This window comes from Mus pahari, chromosome 4 (assembly GCF_900095145.1).
Source record: "Mus pahari chromosome 4, PAHARI_EIJ_v1.1, whole genome shotgun sequence".
NCBI classification, from domain to species: Eukaryota; Metazoa; Chordata; class Mammalia; order Rodentia; family Muridae; genus Mus; species Mus pahari.
The window spans coordinates 111464376-111484996 of NC_034593.1; the positions used below are offsets into that span (position 1 = coordinate 111464376).

Below are 20621 nucleotides of genomic sequence, written 5' to 3' on the forward strand. Positions count from 1 at the left end.
GTTTCTTATTCATCCCCAGATCTAAACAACTTTAAAAGTCTCACAGTCTTTACATATTAAAAGTTCAATCCTTTTAAAATATCCAATATCTTTTAAAATCCAAAGTCTTTTTACAATTAAAAGTCTCTTAACTGTGGGATCCACTAAAATAGTTTCTTCCCTCAAGAGGGAAAAATATAAGGGCACAGTCACAATCAAAAGCAAAAATTAAACTCCAACTGTCCAATGTCTGGGATGCAACTCACGATCTTCTGGGCTCCTCCAAGGGCTTGGGTCACTTCTCTAGCCCTGTCCTTTATAGCACACAGCTTTTCCTCTAGGGTCCAGATGCCTTTATTCCACTGCTGCTGCTGTTCTTGGTGGTCATTCATGGTCCTGGCATCTCTGAAACACTGCATGACCCCTTCAGTCCTGAGCTGTCAATTGCAACTGAGGCTGCACCTTCACCAATGGCCTCTCACAGTGCTGAGCCTCAGCTGCTCTGCATGATCCCTTCATGCCTTCAAAGCCAGTACCACCTGGGTGACTCTTACACATTACCAAGTCCTGCTGCAGCTCGAGGTACAACTTTGGCTATCTCTGGAACATAGCCTCTTTGTGCTTTCAGAAAACACTTCCCAGAAGATGTCACTTCTATGATGCTGGTCTCATCTTAATCATAGCTAATTTCTCAGCTCCAGCTAACCAGCATCAATAGTCCCAGTAAGGAAAAGGTTTCGCTTTAGTAGTTCTGGTATCTTGTTAGTCACAGCTGATTCTTCAACTCCAGCTAGTCAAAACCACAGAATCTTCACAATCAAAATAGCAATGGCTCTGATTAGAATCTTTAATTTTCCCTCTGAAATTTCACAAGCCAGGCCTCCATCTTCTGCACTGTTCTCAACATTATCTTCCAGGCTCCCACACGACATCCCACAGAGCTCTTAACATCAAATGGATCTTCTAGCTCAAAGTTCCAAAGTCCTTCCGCAGTCCTTCCCAAAACATGGTCAGGTTGTCACAGGAATACCCCACTATGCTGGTACCAATTTGTCTTAGTCAGGGTTTCTATTCCTGGACAAAACATCATGATGTAGGAGCAAGTTGGGGAGGAAAGGGTTTATTCAGCTTACACTTCCATACTGCTGTTCATCACCAAAGGAAGTCAGGACTGGAACTCAATCAGGTCAGAAAGCAGGAGCTGATGCAGAAGCCATGGAGGGATGTTCTTTACTGGCTTGCTTCCCCTGGCTTGCTCAGCCTGCTCTCTTATAGAACCAAGACTAACAGCCCAGAGATGGTCCCACCCACAAGGGGACCTCCCCTCTTGATCGCTAATTGAGAAAATGCCTTGCAGCTGGATCTTGTGGAGGCATTTCCCCAACTGAAGCTCCTTTCTCTGTGATAACTCCAGCCTCTGTCAAGTTGACACAAAACTAGCCAGTACACCCATATTCAAAAATAGTCTATTGCCACTCTGAGGAAAACCCTACAAGTGCTTTTCCTAAAGTGTGTGTTCATTTTAGAGAACCTGGCAGATACTATTCATTTGGAAGTTAAGTTTTGTGAATTTTTAAATACTTAGTTTGCATATTACTCTTAAGGCAGTATTTGAATTTTCGAAGACAAGAAGCTTGTAGGTTATTTTGAAAAGTTAGTAATTAGTTAATAGGATTTTTTTACAAAGATGTTATCTCTCATCATGCAATCATGTTTCTAAACTGTAAATACATATCAATTGAATAGAATTTGCTTCAAAAACAAACTCAAGAACTATGTTCTTCTTTTGTTTGTGTGTCTTGTTATTGATATTGTTTTATTCTGATACAATGTTTAAACAGCCCAGACTTGCAAGGGACTCATAAACCTCTCACCTTAGCTTCCAGGGTGCCAGGATTAAAGTAATAAGCCACCCACACCTGACCAAATATATACTTTATAGACTTCAGATAAAGTCCTTTCAGAGAACAGAAACCAATCAAAAAATTGACTACTGGAATCTGTCTTCTGACCTACACATGCACTCAGCAGAACACACACACACACACACACACACACACACACACACACACCAGATAAATAAATAAAAACAGTTAAAAGGAATACTATTGTAAATACTTTAAGTGATTATTTTAAACTTAGTTACATTTATTCTAAACTTATGAACAAAATACCATTTAATGAAACTTCAAAGGAGCAGTATTTTTAAATTCACAGAAATTTTACTGTTGCATTTGAAGGTGGTTAGTTACCTGGTGCGATGTTCTCTGGATTTGGGGGGCTTCGTGGATCTGGGGTGTTGGGGGGAGTTGAGGGACCGTGCTGTGAGCCACCTTCCAGGTTGCTTCCATCAATTCTCCCATTCTGCATGGCGATATTGTGCTGCATTTGTTTAAAAGTAAATTTAAACTATTAGGCACAGTAATGGCAATGTTAGCTCCTATTCGTATATAGAGAAAGTAACATAGTGCTACCATTTCACTCAGGACCTCAGAAATTTACATGGTAATACAAGTTTGAGAACTTTTGTGTATGTCAGTCTATCTTCCACTGAACAGCAGCAGCAGCAACAACAACAAAACAAAATTAATGAGTAATACTGTGTGCAAGGCACTGTAGAAATTCCCCTCAAGTTATTTGATTTCTATCCATAACATCACCATGAGAAATATGTTTAATTTAAAAATATTTATCAATATAATAAAACAAAGCATATTGACCAACCATTTGACCTAGTGATTCTTTAAAAAAATAATGTCTTTTATTAATTTTTTTGTGAATTTTATACAATGTGTTTTGCTTGTATTTATCTCTCTCCCCTAACTCCTCCAAGATCCTTTCTACCTTCATTAGACCTCATGCTCCTCCCACCACCCCACTGAGTCCAGTATGTGTTGGCCAACAACTCCTGGCTGTGGGGACTGCCCTGGAGTGTAGTTAACTTGGTGTCACACTATTGAATAAAACCGATTTGCCTTCTCTCTGCAGCAAACCAGGAGCTCAAGCTAGGTTTGAGACCTCATGCCCACCTCCCCTCTTCCATGCTGGGGTTTTGTCTGGCTTGCGCTTTCTCAGGTGTTGTATATTACTATCACAAGTACTGTGAGTTCATATGTGTATCTGCCCTGCTGTGTCTGACATTGTTTTCCTTAAGGCCTCCACTGCCTCTGACTGTGAGAGTCTTTCCACCATCTTGTCAGCAATGGTTCCTGAACCTTGATAAGAGGGTTGTGATATAGATGTCCCTTGCAGGGCTGAACATTCTGAAGTCTTTCATTCTCTTCATGTTAGAATCTCTACGGTAATTGCTGTCCACAGCAAGAAGAGGCTTCTCCCATGAGGCCCGGGGAGTGCACTGATGGCTATAGCAACAACTCATTAGGAATCACTTTAATTCTATGGTTTTTTTTGTTTTTGTTTTTGTTTTTTTTTAGCAGATTATAGTAGTAAAATTTCCCCTAGGGCCCATGACCTTTGTAGACACAAGTTTTTGGCTCTGTTGACAGTATCATATATAGGTTCTATCTCTTGAACCAAGTCTTAAATCCAATGAAAAGGTGGTTGATTACTCTCAAAAAATTTCTGCCTTCATTGCATGGCATCAGTGGGCATGTCTTGCTAGGCCAGTCATTAATCTCATTTGCAAGGGTCCCTGCTGGCTGTGACCTATGTTGGCTTTTCTCCTCAGTTAGCTTACATAGCAGCTTTCAGCTTTATGAAAGGCAGGCAGTAGGGATGAAGTTTCCAGTTGACTAACGGGCTAGATTCCCCCATGTTCTATATGACTCCAGCATATGCTATCTTCAGCCATGAGATCTTACTGTCCAGTTCTAGAAGGTAACTAATACCCTGTAATGTTTTAATGAAGGTTGTGTGACCCTCTTTGGCTGATAGTTTTATTATATTAGTGTTGTATTTTATAGTTAAGTTTTAGATTCATTAGAATATAGAAGTTTTTCAAATTCTATAGCATCTGAACAGCTGTCGTTCCTACTATGCCTATAAACAGAAAAGCTACATGTATTTAGCTACATAGACTTAAAGAATGTGTTTTTTTTTAAGAAAATAAAATTCTGAAAAGAGATACTTCTCCTTTAAGTTGTAAGTGAATTTGTTGTAGTCTTACAATTTAGGATTGTCTCTATGGCAACAGAATAACACCTTTAAAAACTTTCAGTTTGTTTCCAATTTTCTAGCTATTGTGAATAGATCAGAAATGAACATAGCTAAGAAAGTATTCGTTGAGTCAGTCCTTTGGGCACATGACAAGGAGTGGTACAGCTGGGTCATCTGGTAGTCCTATTTTTAGCTTGGTGAGAATTCTTCATAATGATGTTCATGGTGACTGCACTGATTCTCAATCCCACTAACAATGAATAAGTGTTCCCTTGTAGAGAGAATATTTTGTATATAGTATGGGTGCATTGTCTGTCAATTAAAAAGCTTATAGCCTATTGCTTAGGCAGGAAGTAGAGGTGGGACATCAGGATGAGGAAGCATTCTGGAGAGAAAAGGTGGGAGAGTCACTGAAAAGATGTGACAAGGCAGATGCATGGTACCTGAGCACAGGTAACAGGCCACATGGCAGAATGTAGGCTAGATTAAATGGGATATTTTAAGTCATATCTAGTCAGAAAAGAGCCTAGCTATATGGCCAAGGTATTTGTCAATATATTTTGAGTCTGAGTCTTATTCCTGGGAGCATGGGGTTGAGAGGAAGAACCAGGGCTTAACTTCTACATCCCCTCTCCCACATTTTCATCAGCATGTGCTATCAGTGGTTTTCTTGATTTTAGTCATTCTGACTGGGTTGAGGTGAAATCTCAAGGTATTTTTAATGTGCATTTCTCTGATTTCTAAGAATGTTGAACATTTTTATAGCTCAATCTTAGCTATTTTGATTTGCTCTTCTGAGAACTCTGTTCAGAACCATAACCCATTTTTAAAAAATGAAAATAAAAACCCTGTTTTGAGTCTTGGTGTATTCTAGGTCTTAATCCTATTTCAGATATATAGCTGGCAAAGATTCCCACTCTGCGGGTTTCTTCCTCACTCAGTTGATCAATGTGCACCCACACAGTGAAATATTATTTAGTTATAAAGGAAAATGAAATCATGAGTTTTGAAGGTAACTAATGGAATTACGAACTAGAATACTGAGTGAGGTGACCCTCAGGAGCCACACACTTAGGACACAAGACTTAGAGGTACAGAGTTGAATCTGACCCAGAAGTCTTCCTGAGGACCAGTTCCCCAAGCTTTAGAAAGCCCTTGGACCACAAACAGCACTGTATGCCTCTTTCACAGTGTATGCCTCTTCTACACATGACCATCTTCACTTGTACACATGTTTGCTTTGAATCTAATTGAATGCTTGTTTTTACAAAGCCTTATATAATGTAATTATTCTATGAGTATTTGTTGAATTTTTAGCAAATAAATCATCAAATCCAGCTAATTTCTTTTTGCCATAACCTTCTTAAACCTCATTTTTCTTTATCACTTTAGTCTTCAATGTGCATATCTTTGTTGCTTATTTCTCTTTCAAAACTTATTTTATGGGCTGGAGAGATGGCTCAGAGGTTAAGAGCACTGATTACTCTTCCAGAGGTCCTGAAGTTCAATTCCCAGTAACAACATGGTGGCTCACAACCATCTGTAATGGGATCTGATGCCCTCCTCTGGTGTGCCTGACAGCTGAAGTGTACTCATATACATAAAATAAATAAATCTTATTAAAAGCCCCATATTTTATTTTTAATTACATGCATGTGTTCCTGTATGGGTCTGTGCATGTGAGTGTGGTTGTCTACAGATGGCAGAAGAGGGGTTTGCATCCTCTGGGGCTGGAGTTACAGGCAGTTGTGAGCTGCCACATGGATGCTGGGAACTAAACTTAGGTCATCTGCAAGAGCACCAAGTGCTCTTGACTGTCGAGTCACCAACCTTCCTCATTTTTGTCTTATAGACATCTGCCTTCTGTTCATTTCCCATCACACACTTCCCTTGTAGTCAGTTGGAACACAATGTGTCTATGTCTGACATGACTCCAACCTTTAGAAATTCTTCCTTACCTCATGTTGAATACTGTTCAAACTCATGTCCAGCCATTAAGATCTTGGACTTGCCTCTTACTCGTACCGGCACATTTCCAAGATCTGATCTGACATATTCCCTGTTCTTTGCTGCTCATCATTTTAAGACTGCTGCTTCATCTACTTTCAGTGAGTTCCCTCTGTTCACTATCAAGCCAAATCCTAAATCCTCCATGTATAACTTCAGTTTCCTTCTTCTTTCTAGTGTATCATAGCGGAAATGCCATCACATTTGTATAATCTCAACACTCCAACTACATCTGCATCGTTCTTTTATGGCCTCTCTTATTTGTTCATGTCAAAGAGAATTTTGTTACTACATTCATAGCACTGTGATTTCCCCAAGGGTAACAGTCTTTTTAAATTTAGTTAGCATTTTTTTTCTGTAAATTGTACATAAAAACTATTTTAGCTAGGTATAGTGGTGCACATCTTTAATGCCAGTGCTTATGAGGCAGACACAGATGGATCTCTTTGAGTTTGAAGCCAATCTGGTCTACACAGGGAGTTCCAGGCCAGCCAGGATCACACAGTGAAACTCTTAAAGGCCATTTTTAATAATTACTAGATGTAAAGCATTTTGCATAAACACATAATTTAATGTTTTACATTTTGAATTTATCATCTACCTCAAGTATTTTACTGAATTTACTATATTAATATTTTACTAACTTCAATTATAAATTAAAGGGCTGTTAAGATAAATGTGGAAGGGTTAAAGCATAATGCATAAAGAATCACCATTTGTTATGCTTCTAGATGTCTATAATATGAATTTCACCTATGGGAACAGGTAATCCTACCCACATTCATTTTAGGAAACAGGACATCTCCTGCGGCTTAGAGTGAACTGGAACATCAACTCCTTGGTTAGTCATTAGCAGGAAGGCCACAAGCCTCCTATTATCATTGTTTAGTGTACAAACGAAGCCCTGTGATGTCCAGGTGATGACTGATGGCGGCCTAAGCCTTAAATTATCATGTTCCCACCAGAAACCATCTCTGTTTCCCATCAGGTAGGTTGAAAGGACAAGCGAAAATGTGGTTGTTAATTTAGTGAGGTTAACCATAAAATGAAACTAGTGTCTTCTAGGCTCGAAACATACAAGTTCAAAACAAATATGCAATTGCATGATTTCTGTAGCAATAACAATAAAAAGATTTGTTATAAACTTTATACCAAATATAAAGAAAATGTTTTTTTTAACAAAACATAAGAAATATGTATTAAGACTTTCAATATACATTGTTTAGTCTTATTTAAGAATTGTTTTCTTAAAAAATCAGGTATTTTAATTTTGATACAATAACAAATGTATTTTGGACAAAAATGGAATGTGGCATTCTAAAATCGTGACAAACAGAACTGTTTTATAAGGAAACAAAATGTCTCAGAACATTTACAAATGTGTGCTTTCTTTTAGTCTTTTAGTTTTTATATTTTTTTTAGTTTTTGAGATTATACTATAATCACATCATTTCCCCCTTTTCTCTCCTCCCTTCAAGACCTCCCATATATCTTTATTTCTCTCCTTCGAACTCATGCCTTCCTTTTTCATTAACTATTGTTACACATATTATATGTGTGTGTGCATATATATACATATATATATATGCATATATATGTTTATATGTATTCTTCAATACCTAAATACAACCTGCTTAGTCTCTATTTTTTAAAAAAGATTTATCTATTTTATGTGAGTACACTGCAGCTGTCTTCATACACACCAGAAGAGAGCATCGGATCCCATTACAGATGGTTGTGAACCACCATGTGGTTGCTGGGAATTGGACTCAGAACCTCTAGAAGAGCAGTCAGTGCTCTTAACCGCTGCTGCTTAGATGTATAATCTTGCTTGTCTATGTGTTCTCATGACTGGTCATTTGGTATTAGGTAACCAGTTGGTGTGTATTTCCCTGGGAAAATGGTCTTTTATAGTACACTTTGTCCTACAAGTTTTAGAGACTGCAAACAGCCCAATATCCATTATCAGTGATTTATAGAAGAGAATTATAATTATCATTAATTCCTCTTACATTTTTACTTTATCTTGAACGTTTACTTCACTAATTTCTTCTTTTCCTTTCTTTTTTCTTTATTTTGTTTTGCTTCTTATTTAAGACATAAGCAACCTTACCAACCATGACTTTAAAACTAGTTCATGTAGCAGGCAATCATTCTTTGGAAGAATTCATCCATTTGTTCTTAATATTATTTATTTCCTACAAAGTACATGAAACTTGAATTTGCCAGTGCCCCTTAGAGGTAGATTAAGCTCAAAGCTATACTTATATTTTTATTTTAGGGTGTGCCTATACTCATGATACACAGGAGAAGCAGGAGTTCAAAGCCAACCATGATTGCATAATCAGTTGAGAGACACTCTGGCAAGTATGAGACTGTCTCAACACAAAACAAAACAATAACAACAACAACAAAAAAACCCCAGCCGACCAAAGAAAATAAATGATGCTACTTAACAGTTGAGATACTGAAATGGGGATTTGACCCTTGTTATCATCCATATGAGATACTAAACAATGTAATAAAACAGGAACCATACAGATAGGTAAGTATCTGTAGCGCAATGGATGTGGAAAGGTAAAAGTATTCTCTAGAACAACTGATCAATAATTAGGCCACATGGATTATGCACTAAGAGGAAACTGTTTGATCCTAACTTCCTATCAACATCATGATTGCTTAATTTACAAATTACTTTGTCTTTCTTAGTTTTTTTTTTTTTTAACTGTAAAATATGGGGACTTAAGTCCTCTCTAAGGTGTCACCTGTTGCACAACCTCTTTGTGACATGATTTTAGTGCTAAAATATGCCTGAGGAATATGAGAAAGATAGCATATATAAGCCATACTCACTTTGTCAAGAGTGTGACAACTTAGTCACTGCAATTTGGAACATCGTTAACATGACAGGGATTTTAAAAAAGAATTCTGATTCCTGTCAATTAATTTATACCTTTGGGAAATACTACAACATAATAGTGCCTATTATGTTGTAGGCACTATGTTGGAAGTTCAAAGGCAAATAATGCATTTTTTTTTTGTCTAGAGATGATAAAGGCACACAACATTAAAAGACCAAGTAATCCCTGCCTTTACAATCTTTATTGCTATATACTGTTCTGAGTTATTTAGCATCATTATATTTCTTGGTTCGACTGTTTGGAATTCTACTAATCATTTTCTTATACAATTTTCTTGGACTAGTAAACAATCTCAGGTCATATCTTCATATATTTATTATAACTGAAAACAAATATGTAAGATTATGAGATAATATGTTATGTTCATGATATAATCCCACATACCAGTGGTTCTCGACCTGTGGGCTGTGACAGGGGTCACCTAAGACTAATACCGAATATCATGATATATTATGATTTGTAACAGTAGCAAAATTGTAATTATAAAGTATCAACAAAATAATTTTATGGTTGGGGGTCACTACAACATGAGGAGCTGTATTAAAGGGTCGCAGCACTTGGCAGGTTGAGAGCCACTTCCTTCATCAGAGCTGTAGTTATACTGTTAGTGTTTGCAGTGTCTGTGAAAGTCATGCAAGCAGGCATTATTCATTTACTGAGAGGTCTGAACTTGCAGGTGATTTTGCAAGGCTACCCTTAATCCACCTATTTCATATTACTTCATAAAATGTCGTCTTTGTTGTTATTCCCTCATGAATGTAATTATGTAACAGGCTATCATGTAAATAGGGATTATTTTCCGTTCATACTGTACTAGCCACAGGTATTTTCTGAGGAGAGGGTATTATGGATAATAATAGGCTAAAATAACATCATATATTTACCCATGATTTCACATTAAAAAAAAAAAGGCAACTTATCCTTCACAAATGAAAATATCGTTATCAAGTGTGATTTTCTATGTCTAACTGAATTCACAATTAAAACTAGAATCAAGTCATGTTTGTTGTTTGGTTGACTATAGTTCTGGAGTTTGAACAAGTTAGGCAAGGACTCAGTCAGTACATTTAATCCCCGGCTTTCAAAAATCTTAATTTAAGCCTGGTCTGGTGGCACAGGCCTTTAATCCCAGTCCTTGGGTAGAAGAGGTAAGCAGATCTCTATGAGTTCAAGATCAGCTTGGTCTACACAGAGAGTTTCAGGCCAGCCAGGACTACACAGAAACACTCTATCTTAATTTTTTTTTCATTTAACTGTTAGTAAGTATAACAAGGAAATATACAAGTAATAAAAATAAACTCATTTACCTTAATTGACTATCTGTCTTCTATTAACTAACTTCCCTCTCTACCGTTTCCCTCAATGACTGTTTAAATGAATACGATGGTAACAGATGTCAAAATCTAATGTTTATTAGTTAGAGACAAGGTCTCACTCTGCAGTCTTGGCTGACTTGGAACTCCCTGTGTTGCCCAGGATGGCCTGGAACCTCTGCCTTCAGAGTGCTGGGGTTCCAAGAATGCACCACTACACCCAGCTATAAAATATAATAAAAAATGTTAAGGTTTTGATGTTTATTGGCCTGACGAATTAGGTGTGCGCTGGCTTGGCCATTTCCATGTAGAAGAAATACTTTGAGACAAGACTGACGTAGTTCCCTGTTCTCAGCATTTGCAGAGTCTATCCAGCAAACACAACCCTTATCCTTGCTTTGTGGCCCTCTGTGTTCTTTGGGAGTATTTCCACCACAAACATTTAACTGTAGGTGATAAGATGTGGAAACATTTGGTACCACTTCTCCCTTCTCACTCCCATCCTCCTATCACAACAGTCCACACCCCCCAGTGCCAAATCTATGGCTCACAATGTCCTATTGAAAAGAAAAGCCTTCTCATGTCATACATAATGCTTCCTTTATTTAGGCACCTAAGCTATCCATCATCCTGACTGAAAGGGTCTAATAGAATTAAACTAAAAAACAAACAAAGGTATGCAGAACAACTCGTTTGGGAGCCTGGTAACACGTTTCAACTTAGGAATGCTGCCGATTCGTGTACGTACTCACGGTCCGGCTGTACCTACATTTATTTGTGCTCTAGATTCGTACTGGAAATTTTCAAAGGTGTATTTGTCAGATCTTCTTTGACGCATCTTAAACAGCCTGGCCCCACGATTACTGAAATGGGACAATTCTTCTATCATGATGTCTCTGGGGATGCTAACTTTTTTGCCCAGGTCCATGCCGTCAACATCTGCAAGACAACATTTTCCTTCATGAGAATCTAAAAGAAAGCAATTCCACACCCTTGGCTAAGTTCTATGATTTGTCTCCCCCCACCCCCTGTATTGCAGTAAGTCATTGGCTTGTGCTTCAGTCAGTCATCCTTGGGGGGACATCTGAGCTTGCCATTTTGACACTACATGATCACATAGGTTGCTTATTTTGTCTAAACCTCCATGTCCTCCTTGCTAACATTCAGCTAATAATAATTAGAATAACTACTGCAAAGAGTTGCTATTAAATGGTATTTAAGTAAGTAAAATATGTCATATAAGCTATTCAGCATGCTATCAGGCATACAGAAGGAATTAATAAGAGTTGGCTATGATATTCTTAGTACTGTTTAGGCTTTCCAATTGCTGACTTTTCAAACAGAACTGCTTCACACTTACATTAATAAGCTTTGCATTTCTCCTCACATTTGTGTCCATTAGTTTGGGTTTTGCCTATTATTGAAGTACATGCTGTGTCCAACTCACTGTCTAGTCTTGGATAAATACCATTCTTTCTGTAGCCAGTACCAAGCAACCTGAATAAAGGGGGCAGAAAGGAAAATGGAGTGGAGATCTTTTCCATCCAGCTCAAAGGCCATTTCTGTGAATCCCTGAACTAAGATTGATGTATAATTACTAACACTTCCATTGTATCTCCAAAACACTGAATCATGATTCTTTTATCTATCTATCTATCTATCTATCTATCTATCTATCTATCTATCTATATTTGTATTTTCTTTTGGTTTTAATTTTTATGTACCTTATGTTGTAATTGTAGAAAAAATGTGTATGAGTGTTATTTTTAGCTGAGAGTGTGTATGCTTGTCCATAATCCCAGAAGCTAGAAGTGGATGCAGAACACTTATGAGTTCCTGGCCAGCTTGAGTTATAGAGTGAGTTCCATATCAACCTGTGTTACATGCTGACATTCTGTCTCAAAACAAACAACCAAAAACTCAAGACAAAAGATCATTATTTTCTATTTCTAATGCTAAAGAGCTTTCCCAGAGATCAAGAGAGATAAAATTCAACTTGTAGGTATAATTCATCAAGACCTCCAAGTACTTTTAGAATCAGGAATGTATTTCTGTAGAATGCTAAGAATCTCTTTGCCACTGGAAATTTTTGTTATGTACATAAGGAGGAAAACTGACTGTTAGGGAAACAAATATTTTTACTGAGTAAGACAGAAGCCATAGATGATGTGACAAATGAGCTATGATAATTAAGCTTTGTGGAGTGTATACTGGAACACAACAGTCCACGGTAGAATGACAGCAGAACAGGGCAAAGCCGAGGGAGTCAGTGAAGGGGTTATGCCCTGACTTTATGTAGAGGCCGTCCCACGAGGCCTCCCAGGTCACCTCTGATGTTTTCAGATATGTAAACCACTAAATTTCCTTTATCGTTTACCTAGCTACTTTCTGTTATTTTTCAACCAAGCATGTGCTAACTCATATAGCTATTTTCTCTACACAATCTTGCTAAGAGAAGAACAAAATTTGTGCTAAACACAGAATCACAGCCAAGGATGAGGAAGGCTGATCTAGAAAACCCATGCTGAGGTTCATGGTAAGGAAGGCAGAGGGGAGGTATTTGGAGAAAGTGTTTGCCTTTAACTCTAGGTTCATTGGGCTCACAAGAAATGATTACTCCTCTTTAGCCACTCACTACAAGCTGCCACCAGGGAAAAATGTGCACCCACAGATGCGAAAAATGATCAGTCATCAACGGTAGGGCATACAAAGAAATTATCTGCTGATACAATCCAGCACTGCTTGTAAATTTATACCACAAGAACTCTGAAACAAGAAACAAAAAGAAAGTACTTCACCAAGTCAACTCATTCATTACATCCCAATCTGTATTGTCTCAGTCCTGAACTTCCACCTTCCCACTCCACAGTGGCTTTGAGTGATGGAACATCTGGACGGAACATCTGGATGTTTAAGCTCAGAAGCATTGCATAAGAAACAAAGTGATGCAGCAGGGCACGTACTGGTTCACAGGCCAGACCAACACATTTGTAGAAATTCTACAAGCCAGGAGCTACACAATGAGCACACCATGATTAAAGTTAAGTGATTAGGCAGATGTAACAGTGCACAACTGCAATCCCAGCATGATGGAAGGGGGGGGGGGACAAAGGATCAAGGTTTCAAGGTCAACCTAAGATCAAGACCAGTTTGAACTACCTACCCCAAAACTGTATACTCACACACACAAGTACATGCACAATTCACTCATGCATACACACACACACACACACACACACACACACACACACACACACAGAGAGAGAGAGAGAGAGAGAGAGAGAGAGAGAGAGAGAGAGAGAGNAGAGAGAGAGAGAGAGAGAGAGAGAGAGAGAGAGAGAGAGAGAGAGAGAGAGAGAGACGTTATACAGGGTTATGGATAAAGCTAAGTGTCAGAGCACCTGCTTAGCCTATGTGAGACCATGTTCCATTCCTAGCAATGAATAAGAAGAACTTCCAGCTGTGAATAGCACTCAGCAGACAGAGGCGTGAGGATTTCAAGTAGAAGGCCCGCCTGAGCTACAACAGCAATATCACCGTTAAAAAACAAAAAGTTCTATGCGTGTAATAAACAAGTCAAAGTAAAAACATGAATAACTGTTCAAATGGTTGCTGGATAAGTTTGCTATTATCTCTGTGGTCTTGAGGTTATTCCTATCTATTGTAGCTACATGAGGAAAATCTTAAGATACTGTACTGCTTGCTTTGTCATTGCTTTATGAGTACATACATGCTTGTTTCTCCCCACACTTCATTAGAGCCTCCCTGATGGTACCAACCACAGCATCATATCCATCAATGTGTCAGGATACATCCTTTGCATACACAACAAAAGACAAGCTGAATCCCTGAGGTTTCCTTCCCCTCCCTTTTAAAGTTAAGTTTACGATGTCACACAAGCAAAAGTTTCAGGACCGTGTGGGAGCTGAAATTCCAAGGAGTGGTCACCCCCATTGCTTAAAACTCTCAGCAGAGCGTGCTGCCTGCTTCTACGCTCACGGATCCTATGCACAAGCTCAGGTGTCCCCCGTCACTTAGTGTAACACCAGCACAGGGTCCTAATGGTGTTTTTCCATCTCAGGGCCTGGTAAACGATACACACTCACATCCTCATGACTGAGAGGGTTGTCTTCGAGGCATTAGCTCATCCATTGAAAATAAAATGACTAGGCATACTTTCCTACAGCTGTCATTTATAGCAATATAGAACTGCAATCAGATCCAGAAATTTAATCCACTTACAAACAATTGTAGTATGACCAAAGATCTAAACTCACTTCCTCATGATTGCCAGGCAAATGTGACCTTAATAGAATGGATAAACTGTGGGAGAGAGAGAGATAAAGTGTATTTACTTAGGGTGGCCTTACTGATTCAAAGAGATACCTTTCTGCACTTGTGAAGGGCCTCATCTACAAATGATAGTTCATAAAAAAAATCTATGTTCTTATATACAATAAGCCATATATTACCTATAACATAAAGCACTGTAGTCTGGCCTGTGATCTTGAGGAATGTTTGAAAAATTCCTAATTAATAAATTAATAAAACTTTAACTGAAAATGTTTTCTAAATGAAGGTGCATTTGAAATCTATATGAGATTGTTTGTTTTCCTATTTCATAAATCTTTGAATCAATTTCAGGGCATTTTGTTGCTTTGTTTAGGTTTCTGTTTGTTTTTGAGACAGGCTCCGCAGTACAGATCTGGCTAGCCTAGAATTTACTAGGTAGACACAGCTGGCTTTGAACTCACAGAGACTCGCCTGCCTCTGCCTTTCCAGTGCTGGGATTGAAGGTGTGCACCACCACCCATGCCTTTAAACTTAAGTGTTAACGGTCCTTACAAAGCTTTCATTAGTGTGTGATTAACTGTGAAGACCTATGCATATTTAGGAAGTTCTATTATCAATGTTCCGAGTTGCACAACAGAAACGTCCAGCACTGCCTGTAGTGTACAGGGAAAGGGCTTATCACAGTGAAAAGGTTCTGTAGAAACCCAAGATGGTGGTTAGTGTGAAGCAGAGTTCAGTGTAGTTCTCTTAAAGACCTTGGTAAGGTTAGGTGCTTAGAAACTCTGAACCCCCAGTGGGTGACTACACACTATTTTTCAAAAGAGAGCATACTCTACCTTTTTTTCCTTGAGATTAAATAGTGCTAATGTGAAAAGTTAAAGAAATATCAAAAATCCACACTCTGAATTGTTCTCCCCATCATTTTGATACTGAGATTTTGGTTAACAGGAAAAGTTCATCTGAAAGTCTAGTCCTTGTGCTCTACAGATTTCCAAAGAGTCCTTGCAACAATGTCTGCCAATGCTGTCATTCTTTTTGTTACTGACGGAGAAATGGACACAGCCATTCCAACCTTCAGGCAGCTCAGTGGATGGAAAAATGGAATTTCAAAATTCTTGGCACCGGCACCAAGCCAGATCCACACAGCCCTCCATTCAGAGCCAGGGCCTTCCAATTTCAGAGGACAAGGCTAAACTCTTTCCCTGAAATTACAAAAATAACCTTCCAGATTCTCTTCAGCATGCCAAGGAAGGCAGTTCACCAGTTATGAAGAGAAAGACAAAAATCCAAAAAGCATAAGGCAACAAAGCCCTCCTGTAGTGTAGGAGGAAAAGCTACTGGGTGGCAGGTGACAGACACACTTTGGTCCCCTTTCTATTATGCGGATTTTATTCAGAGCTACAGGGAAACCGTGTTTACAGTTAAGGAACATTTCACACCCAGTTCATCTTGTGGTCCTTTTAACTCTCAGTTCTGTTCCCAACCACATCATAGAGTATTTGTCCTTAATCCATCCTGATGGCTCCATCTCTTCCTTTGTCACCTATCCCTAGCCTCTTATTCCTATCCCTCTGTGTTTAGTTCTCGAGTTTGGAATGAGTTCTTGAGTGAGCAAGGATCACAATTCATGCTGGAAACCTGTACAGAGTCCAGGTAAACTGCCCAGGGCGAATGGGTCAAGGGCTATTATGGGCTGTCCTCTCTTGTACTCACAACTCATTCATGTACAGGTGAAAGCAATATATTCCTTCAGTCTTGCATCATAGCACTTTTTAGATGTTTGCAGCTGCGACTGACATGCTGTTGTATGAAGCACGAATGTTTTTGTTACAATAGTAACACAAGTCCACTTCCCCATCTGTTCCTCTAGTACCAGTATGATGATAGTGCTTTTCAGGGGTGAGGCCAATCTGGGCAGACAACCTAGGTAATAAGTCACATTGTTTTCTTTAACATTTATCTGCTTATCCTCTCTCTGTCTCTCCATCTCTCTCTGTCTCTGTCTCTGTTTCTGTCTGTCTGTCTGTCTGTCTGTCTCTCTCTCTCTCTCTCTCTCTGTGTGTGTGTGTGTGTGTGTGTGTGTGTGCGTGTGTGTATGTGTGTGTGTATACTTCTGGGAGTTTGTTCTTGCCTTTCACCATGTAAATTACAGGGGTTAAAGTCAGGTCCCCAGGTTTGGCCCCCAAAGCCATCTGGCAGGCTCTAGATACTTTAATCAGCTCGTTGTTGGGCATGTGATATAGTCACTTCTGGTGTATTAACATGACATCAAGTAACCATGGGACCATAATGAGCAAGAACATGTGTGTAGTAAATAGAAACTATGGTTTTAAAAACCCATTCTTCACAGTTGACACTGTCGTCTATATGGATAGACCTTTTTAGTAATTCTTCAAGGCAGTTTGTCCTTCTGATAACAAGAGTGATCTAGTGTGAAACTCCCCTGCTTCTATTTCCCTACTCATTTCAGAGTCTCCTCAGCTGTGGTCGAATGTCCACTTCACGAGGGGCACCTGGCTCATTCAGCATTCCCTCCATGGTTGTGAAGTGTGATAGTAAGATCGTGTGAGTTGTAAGACTTAACATCGTTCTTATGTGTAAGAAGACCACTTAGTCTTAACATAAAGATTGGGACTCTATCACATATCATATTAAACTATCCGGGTGTTTTTACAGCTGCAAGATGTTTTAAATATAAAGACTCATTTCTGCCATTAATGTTTTCTGAAGACCATATCTCATTCCTTCATCCCTAGAAAAGGTGATGTTTCCCTGCTGCAGAACTTTCTATTCCTTGCAGTCCACAAATAGTTAAGTTCCACGGAAGACTCCAGCAGAGATAGGAGAAAGAGATTACATATTTTCTTGCTTCATAACGCACTATAGTTGTTTTGTCTTGGGTGAGTCTGATTATCCAGCACTATCAACAATATTCAGCATCATAAAGTCTAGGACTCCTACCTGGCTCAGAGCTCATCCAGTGTTGGAAGGAAAGCTTTCACATGGCCAAGACTTCCTGGTGGGGAGATTATAGTGTTCCCCGTTGATATATAATTGTATTTTTTATACTTTGTAGACATAAAGCTTTCAATGGGTATATTTATAAAAATTAAAGAGATAATTTTACTCTCAAGGGAAATGCAGAGTAGAATCTAACATTTAATTTAGTGTGAGAGTATATTAAATGGATTCCCTCACTTAGGATTATGATATAATTATATGGGATCATTTGTGTTCAGGGTGGTAGAGCCTAAGACAATTATGATGATGATGTAATTGGAAAGTGACTTTCCAAAGTCTAGTTTTACAGTAAACACTTTAGTCTCAAGCTTAAGTTATTACTTGATTTTTGGCACACTTTGACTAGGAAAGCCACAGACATGATTTCAAGTAAATTACCCAAAGTGGGATACACGAAGATGCTTGCAAATTTTAAAAAAACCAAAAAACAAAACAAAACAAAACAAAACAAAAAAACAAGTTTGAAACTTTGGATTGATACAGCCTGGTAGCTAGGGCAGACTTATTCTCATTTTATTCTAAATGAAGTTGCCATGAAGGGAAAGCCTGCGAGGCAAGCAGAAGCCAGCGTGATGATTTGATAGCGAAGAGATCACAGCTGAGCCGTTCCCTTTCAACATGACTGTGGTATGTGGCCGGTATGCAAGACACTTTGATTGGTAGAACAGCTTGCTTTATGGAAAAGATGATGTGAAATCCTACACTCATCCTGGTTTCCAGATGCCTCACAAGGTTGCATGCCTCTAGATGTGAATATTTTCATGGTGCAAGGCTCCATTTGCTGCCAGCAGAACAAAAAGATAAGGAGACACCCTACAAACTCCACAGACATATCTGGAATGGGTCAGATCAGCCCTAAAAAGGGTCTGGATAATAAACTAGAAATTTAACAGTATGCTAATCTTTATTCATGAATGAAATAAATTTCCCTTTTAATGAGTAAAATATAAGGTTTTCCAGAACTATTTACTAGGATTTTAAAATAATAAAAATATTATTTATTATTGGAATAAATAATATCTTGCATCTGTCAAATATTAAAATTAAGTTGTTTTAACATTTAAAAACCTAATTTTTTCAGAAAGTATTAATAACGGTTGATTTTGCATGCAATCTATGTAAGTAAGTCAATTGCTAATTGTGAATACTGGTGTCAGGGTTAAGCACTGAACATGAATTTCAGTGCAATCAAATGTTTGTTTTGAAAAGTTTCAAAGGCTGGTAGAACATATTTTGAATTTTTTTAAGTAATACAAAGTAAAAGGAATCAAGGTAGAACAAAACAAAACAAAAAGATAGGGCTGTATGGCTATTGTCTATAAGCCAACAAAACTAATAAGCATCATGTTCACTGATAATGTGAGTGGCGGGCCCAGGGAGTGAGCATCAGCTGTCAGCTTGCTTCATTCCTTCTGCAGCAGTTGTTCATCTGAAAATAGCTTTCAGATGAGGAAGGATGACTGCAAAGGGATATACTGCCATAGGCTTTTCTATAGCGACCACCACCACCACCCCCTGCCCCCAGGAGTCTCACGTTTGTTATGGTAGACAGGAAGTGAACTATAGAATATTAACATCAGAAAGGACCTAAATCCGTGCCATGCTACATTAAGACGATGAAGAGCTTTTAGTGGTACCATGTCCATGGATTTCCTTCGTGATGGCTGCTGCTTGCTGTTTCCTTTGCTTCACCATGGCGCTATGTGATAGCATAGTTTTTTTTTGTTCCCTGTTGAAAGTAAAGGGACATGATTGAGGCAGTGTGAAGGATTCGTTACAATCATCCTTTCTGAAAGAGAACATCTCCCTTCATTAGAAAGAATCTGCTACTGCTTTTTTTACTGAAAGGCCAACATAGACTGCTTGACTGTCTACAATGCACATGCCTATGCAATGCACATGCCTATCAGCAGCTCATGTCCCAGGGCAGAGGGTGACAGTATCCGACCCAGCCTTTGTACATGACCCAGTATGCATTGAGGAGCAGTGAGAGGGCCAGCCTCCTTGCTCTCCCCTCTCTTTCCTACACGTTATTTCTCATCTGTCAGTGATTCTCTCCTTCCTGGCTGTCATCCCGTGAGGATCCGGAGACATCACTCCCAGCAAACTCTTAAGAGTGAGGAAGAGGCCAGATTCAGCCAGTCTATTCGGTACATTTTAAGTCAGCATCAAGAGCTACCCTTTATAGCAAAGGGGTTTCCATCCTTTGATGAGTCACATAACTCTGAACCTCTGGGGCCAACTGACTAATAAAACATTTTAGGAAACAGACCACTCACCTTGCTGTCGGGCTGCACTTTTCAGCAGGGGTGAATCCCAATCGTGGAGGGAGGCACTGAAGGTGGAATATGACGGCACTTGGGCCCGATGGGTTTTATCCTTGAACCTGGAACGGCATGGTCCCTAGATCTGACTCAAACAGGGGACTGAGCCTTTCTGAGGAGACTGGCATCCAGCTGACATCAACTGACTATATATAGCACCAAATACTTTAGCTACTCATATCTTCCTGGCAAAAGGGAGGGACGGGGAGAGATTAGGTTCTCTCTATTGTATTTCTGGCCTCTGAGATAGTTGAATGAAATATTCATTCATTGGGCCCGAAGAATGTTTTTACTGAACACTTTCCATTGGAAAATACCTCAGACAAAATGGATTTTAAAACTTTCTAAAGATGTAGTTCTTATTCCATACCTTAGTGGAGGGGATAAGAGATGTATATTAATTAGAGCAAAATGATGAATTATTTATAATAAAAATGAACAGTAGGGGCCCTGGAGAGATGGCCCAGTGGTTAAGAATACTTGTTATCTTTCAGAGGACCTGGGTTCAAGACCCAGTCACCCACATGGTTCCTCACAACTGCCTGTAACTCCAGCACCAGAGGATCAGACACTATTTTCTGGCCTCTTCAGGTATCTGCATGGACACGCTCAAATGTGCATGCACACACACACACACACACACACAC

General features: G+C 38.9%; 1 protein-coding gene across 4 annotated transcripts in view; it reads right to left on the reverse strand.

Annotated features, from left to right (window-relative positions):
- The window catches only part of Myoz2 (myozenin 2), a 28938-nt gene extending 8836 nt beyond the window's left edge, over window positions 1–20102 (reverse strand). The window contains exons 1-4 of one of the 4 annotated variants that reach the window (XM_021197026.2): window positions 19930–20102; window positions 19288–19379; window positions 11106–11275; window positions 2232–2361 (exon numbers count right to left, since the gene is read on the reverse strand). In XM_021197026.2, coding sequence (XP_021052685.1) covers window positions 2232–2361; window positions 11106–11275; window positions 19288–19363 — 376 coding nt within the window. In that variant the 5' untranslated portion in view covers window positions 19364–19379; window positions 19930–20102. Of the gene's footprint in view, window positions 1–2231; window positions 2362–11105; window positions 11276–19184; window positions 19380–19929 lie in introns of those variants that run through there. The other 3 variants (XM_029537192.1, XM_029537191.1, XM_029537193.1) reach the window with 3 other exon arrangements.
- Between the last annotated feature and the right edge of the window lie 519 nt (window positions 20103–20621).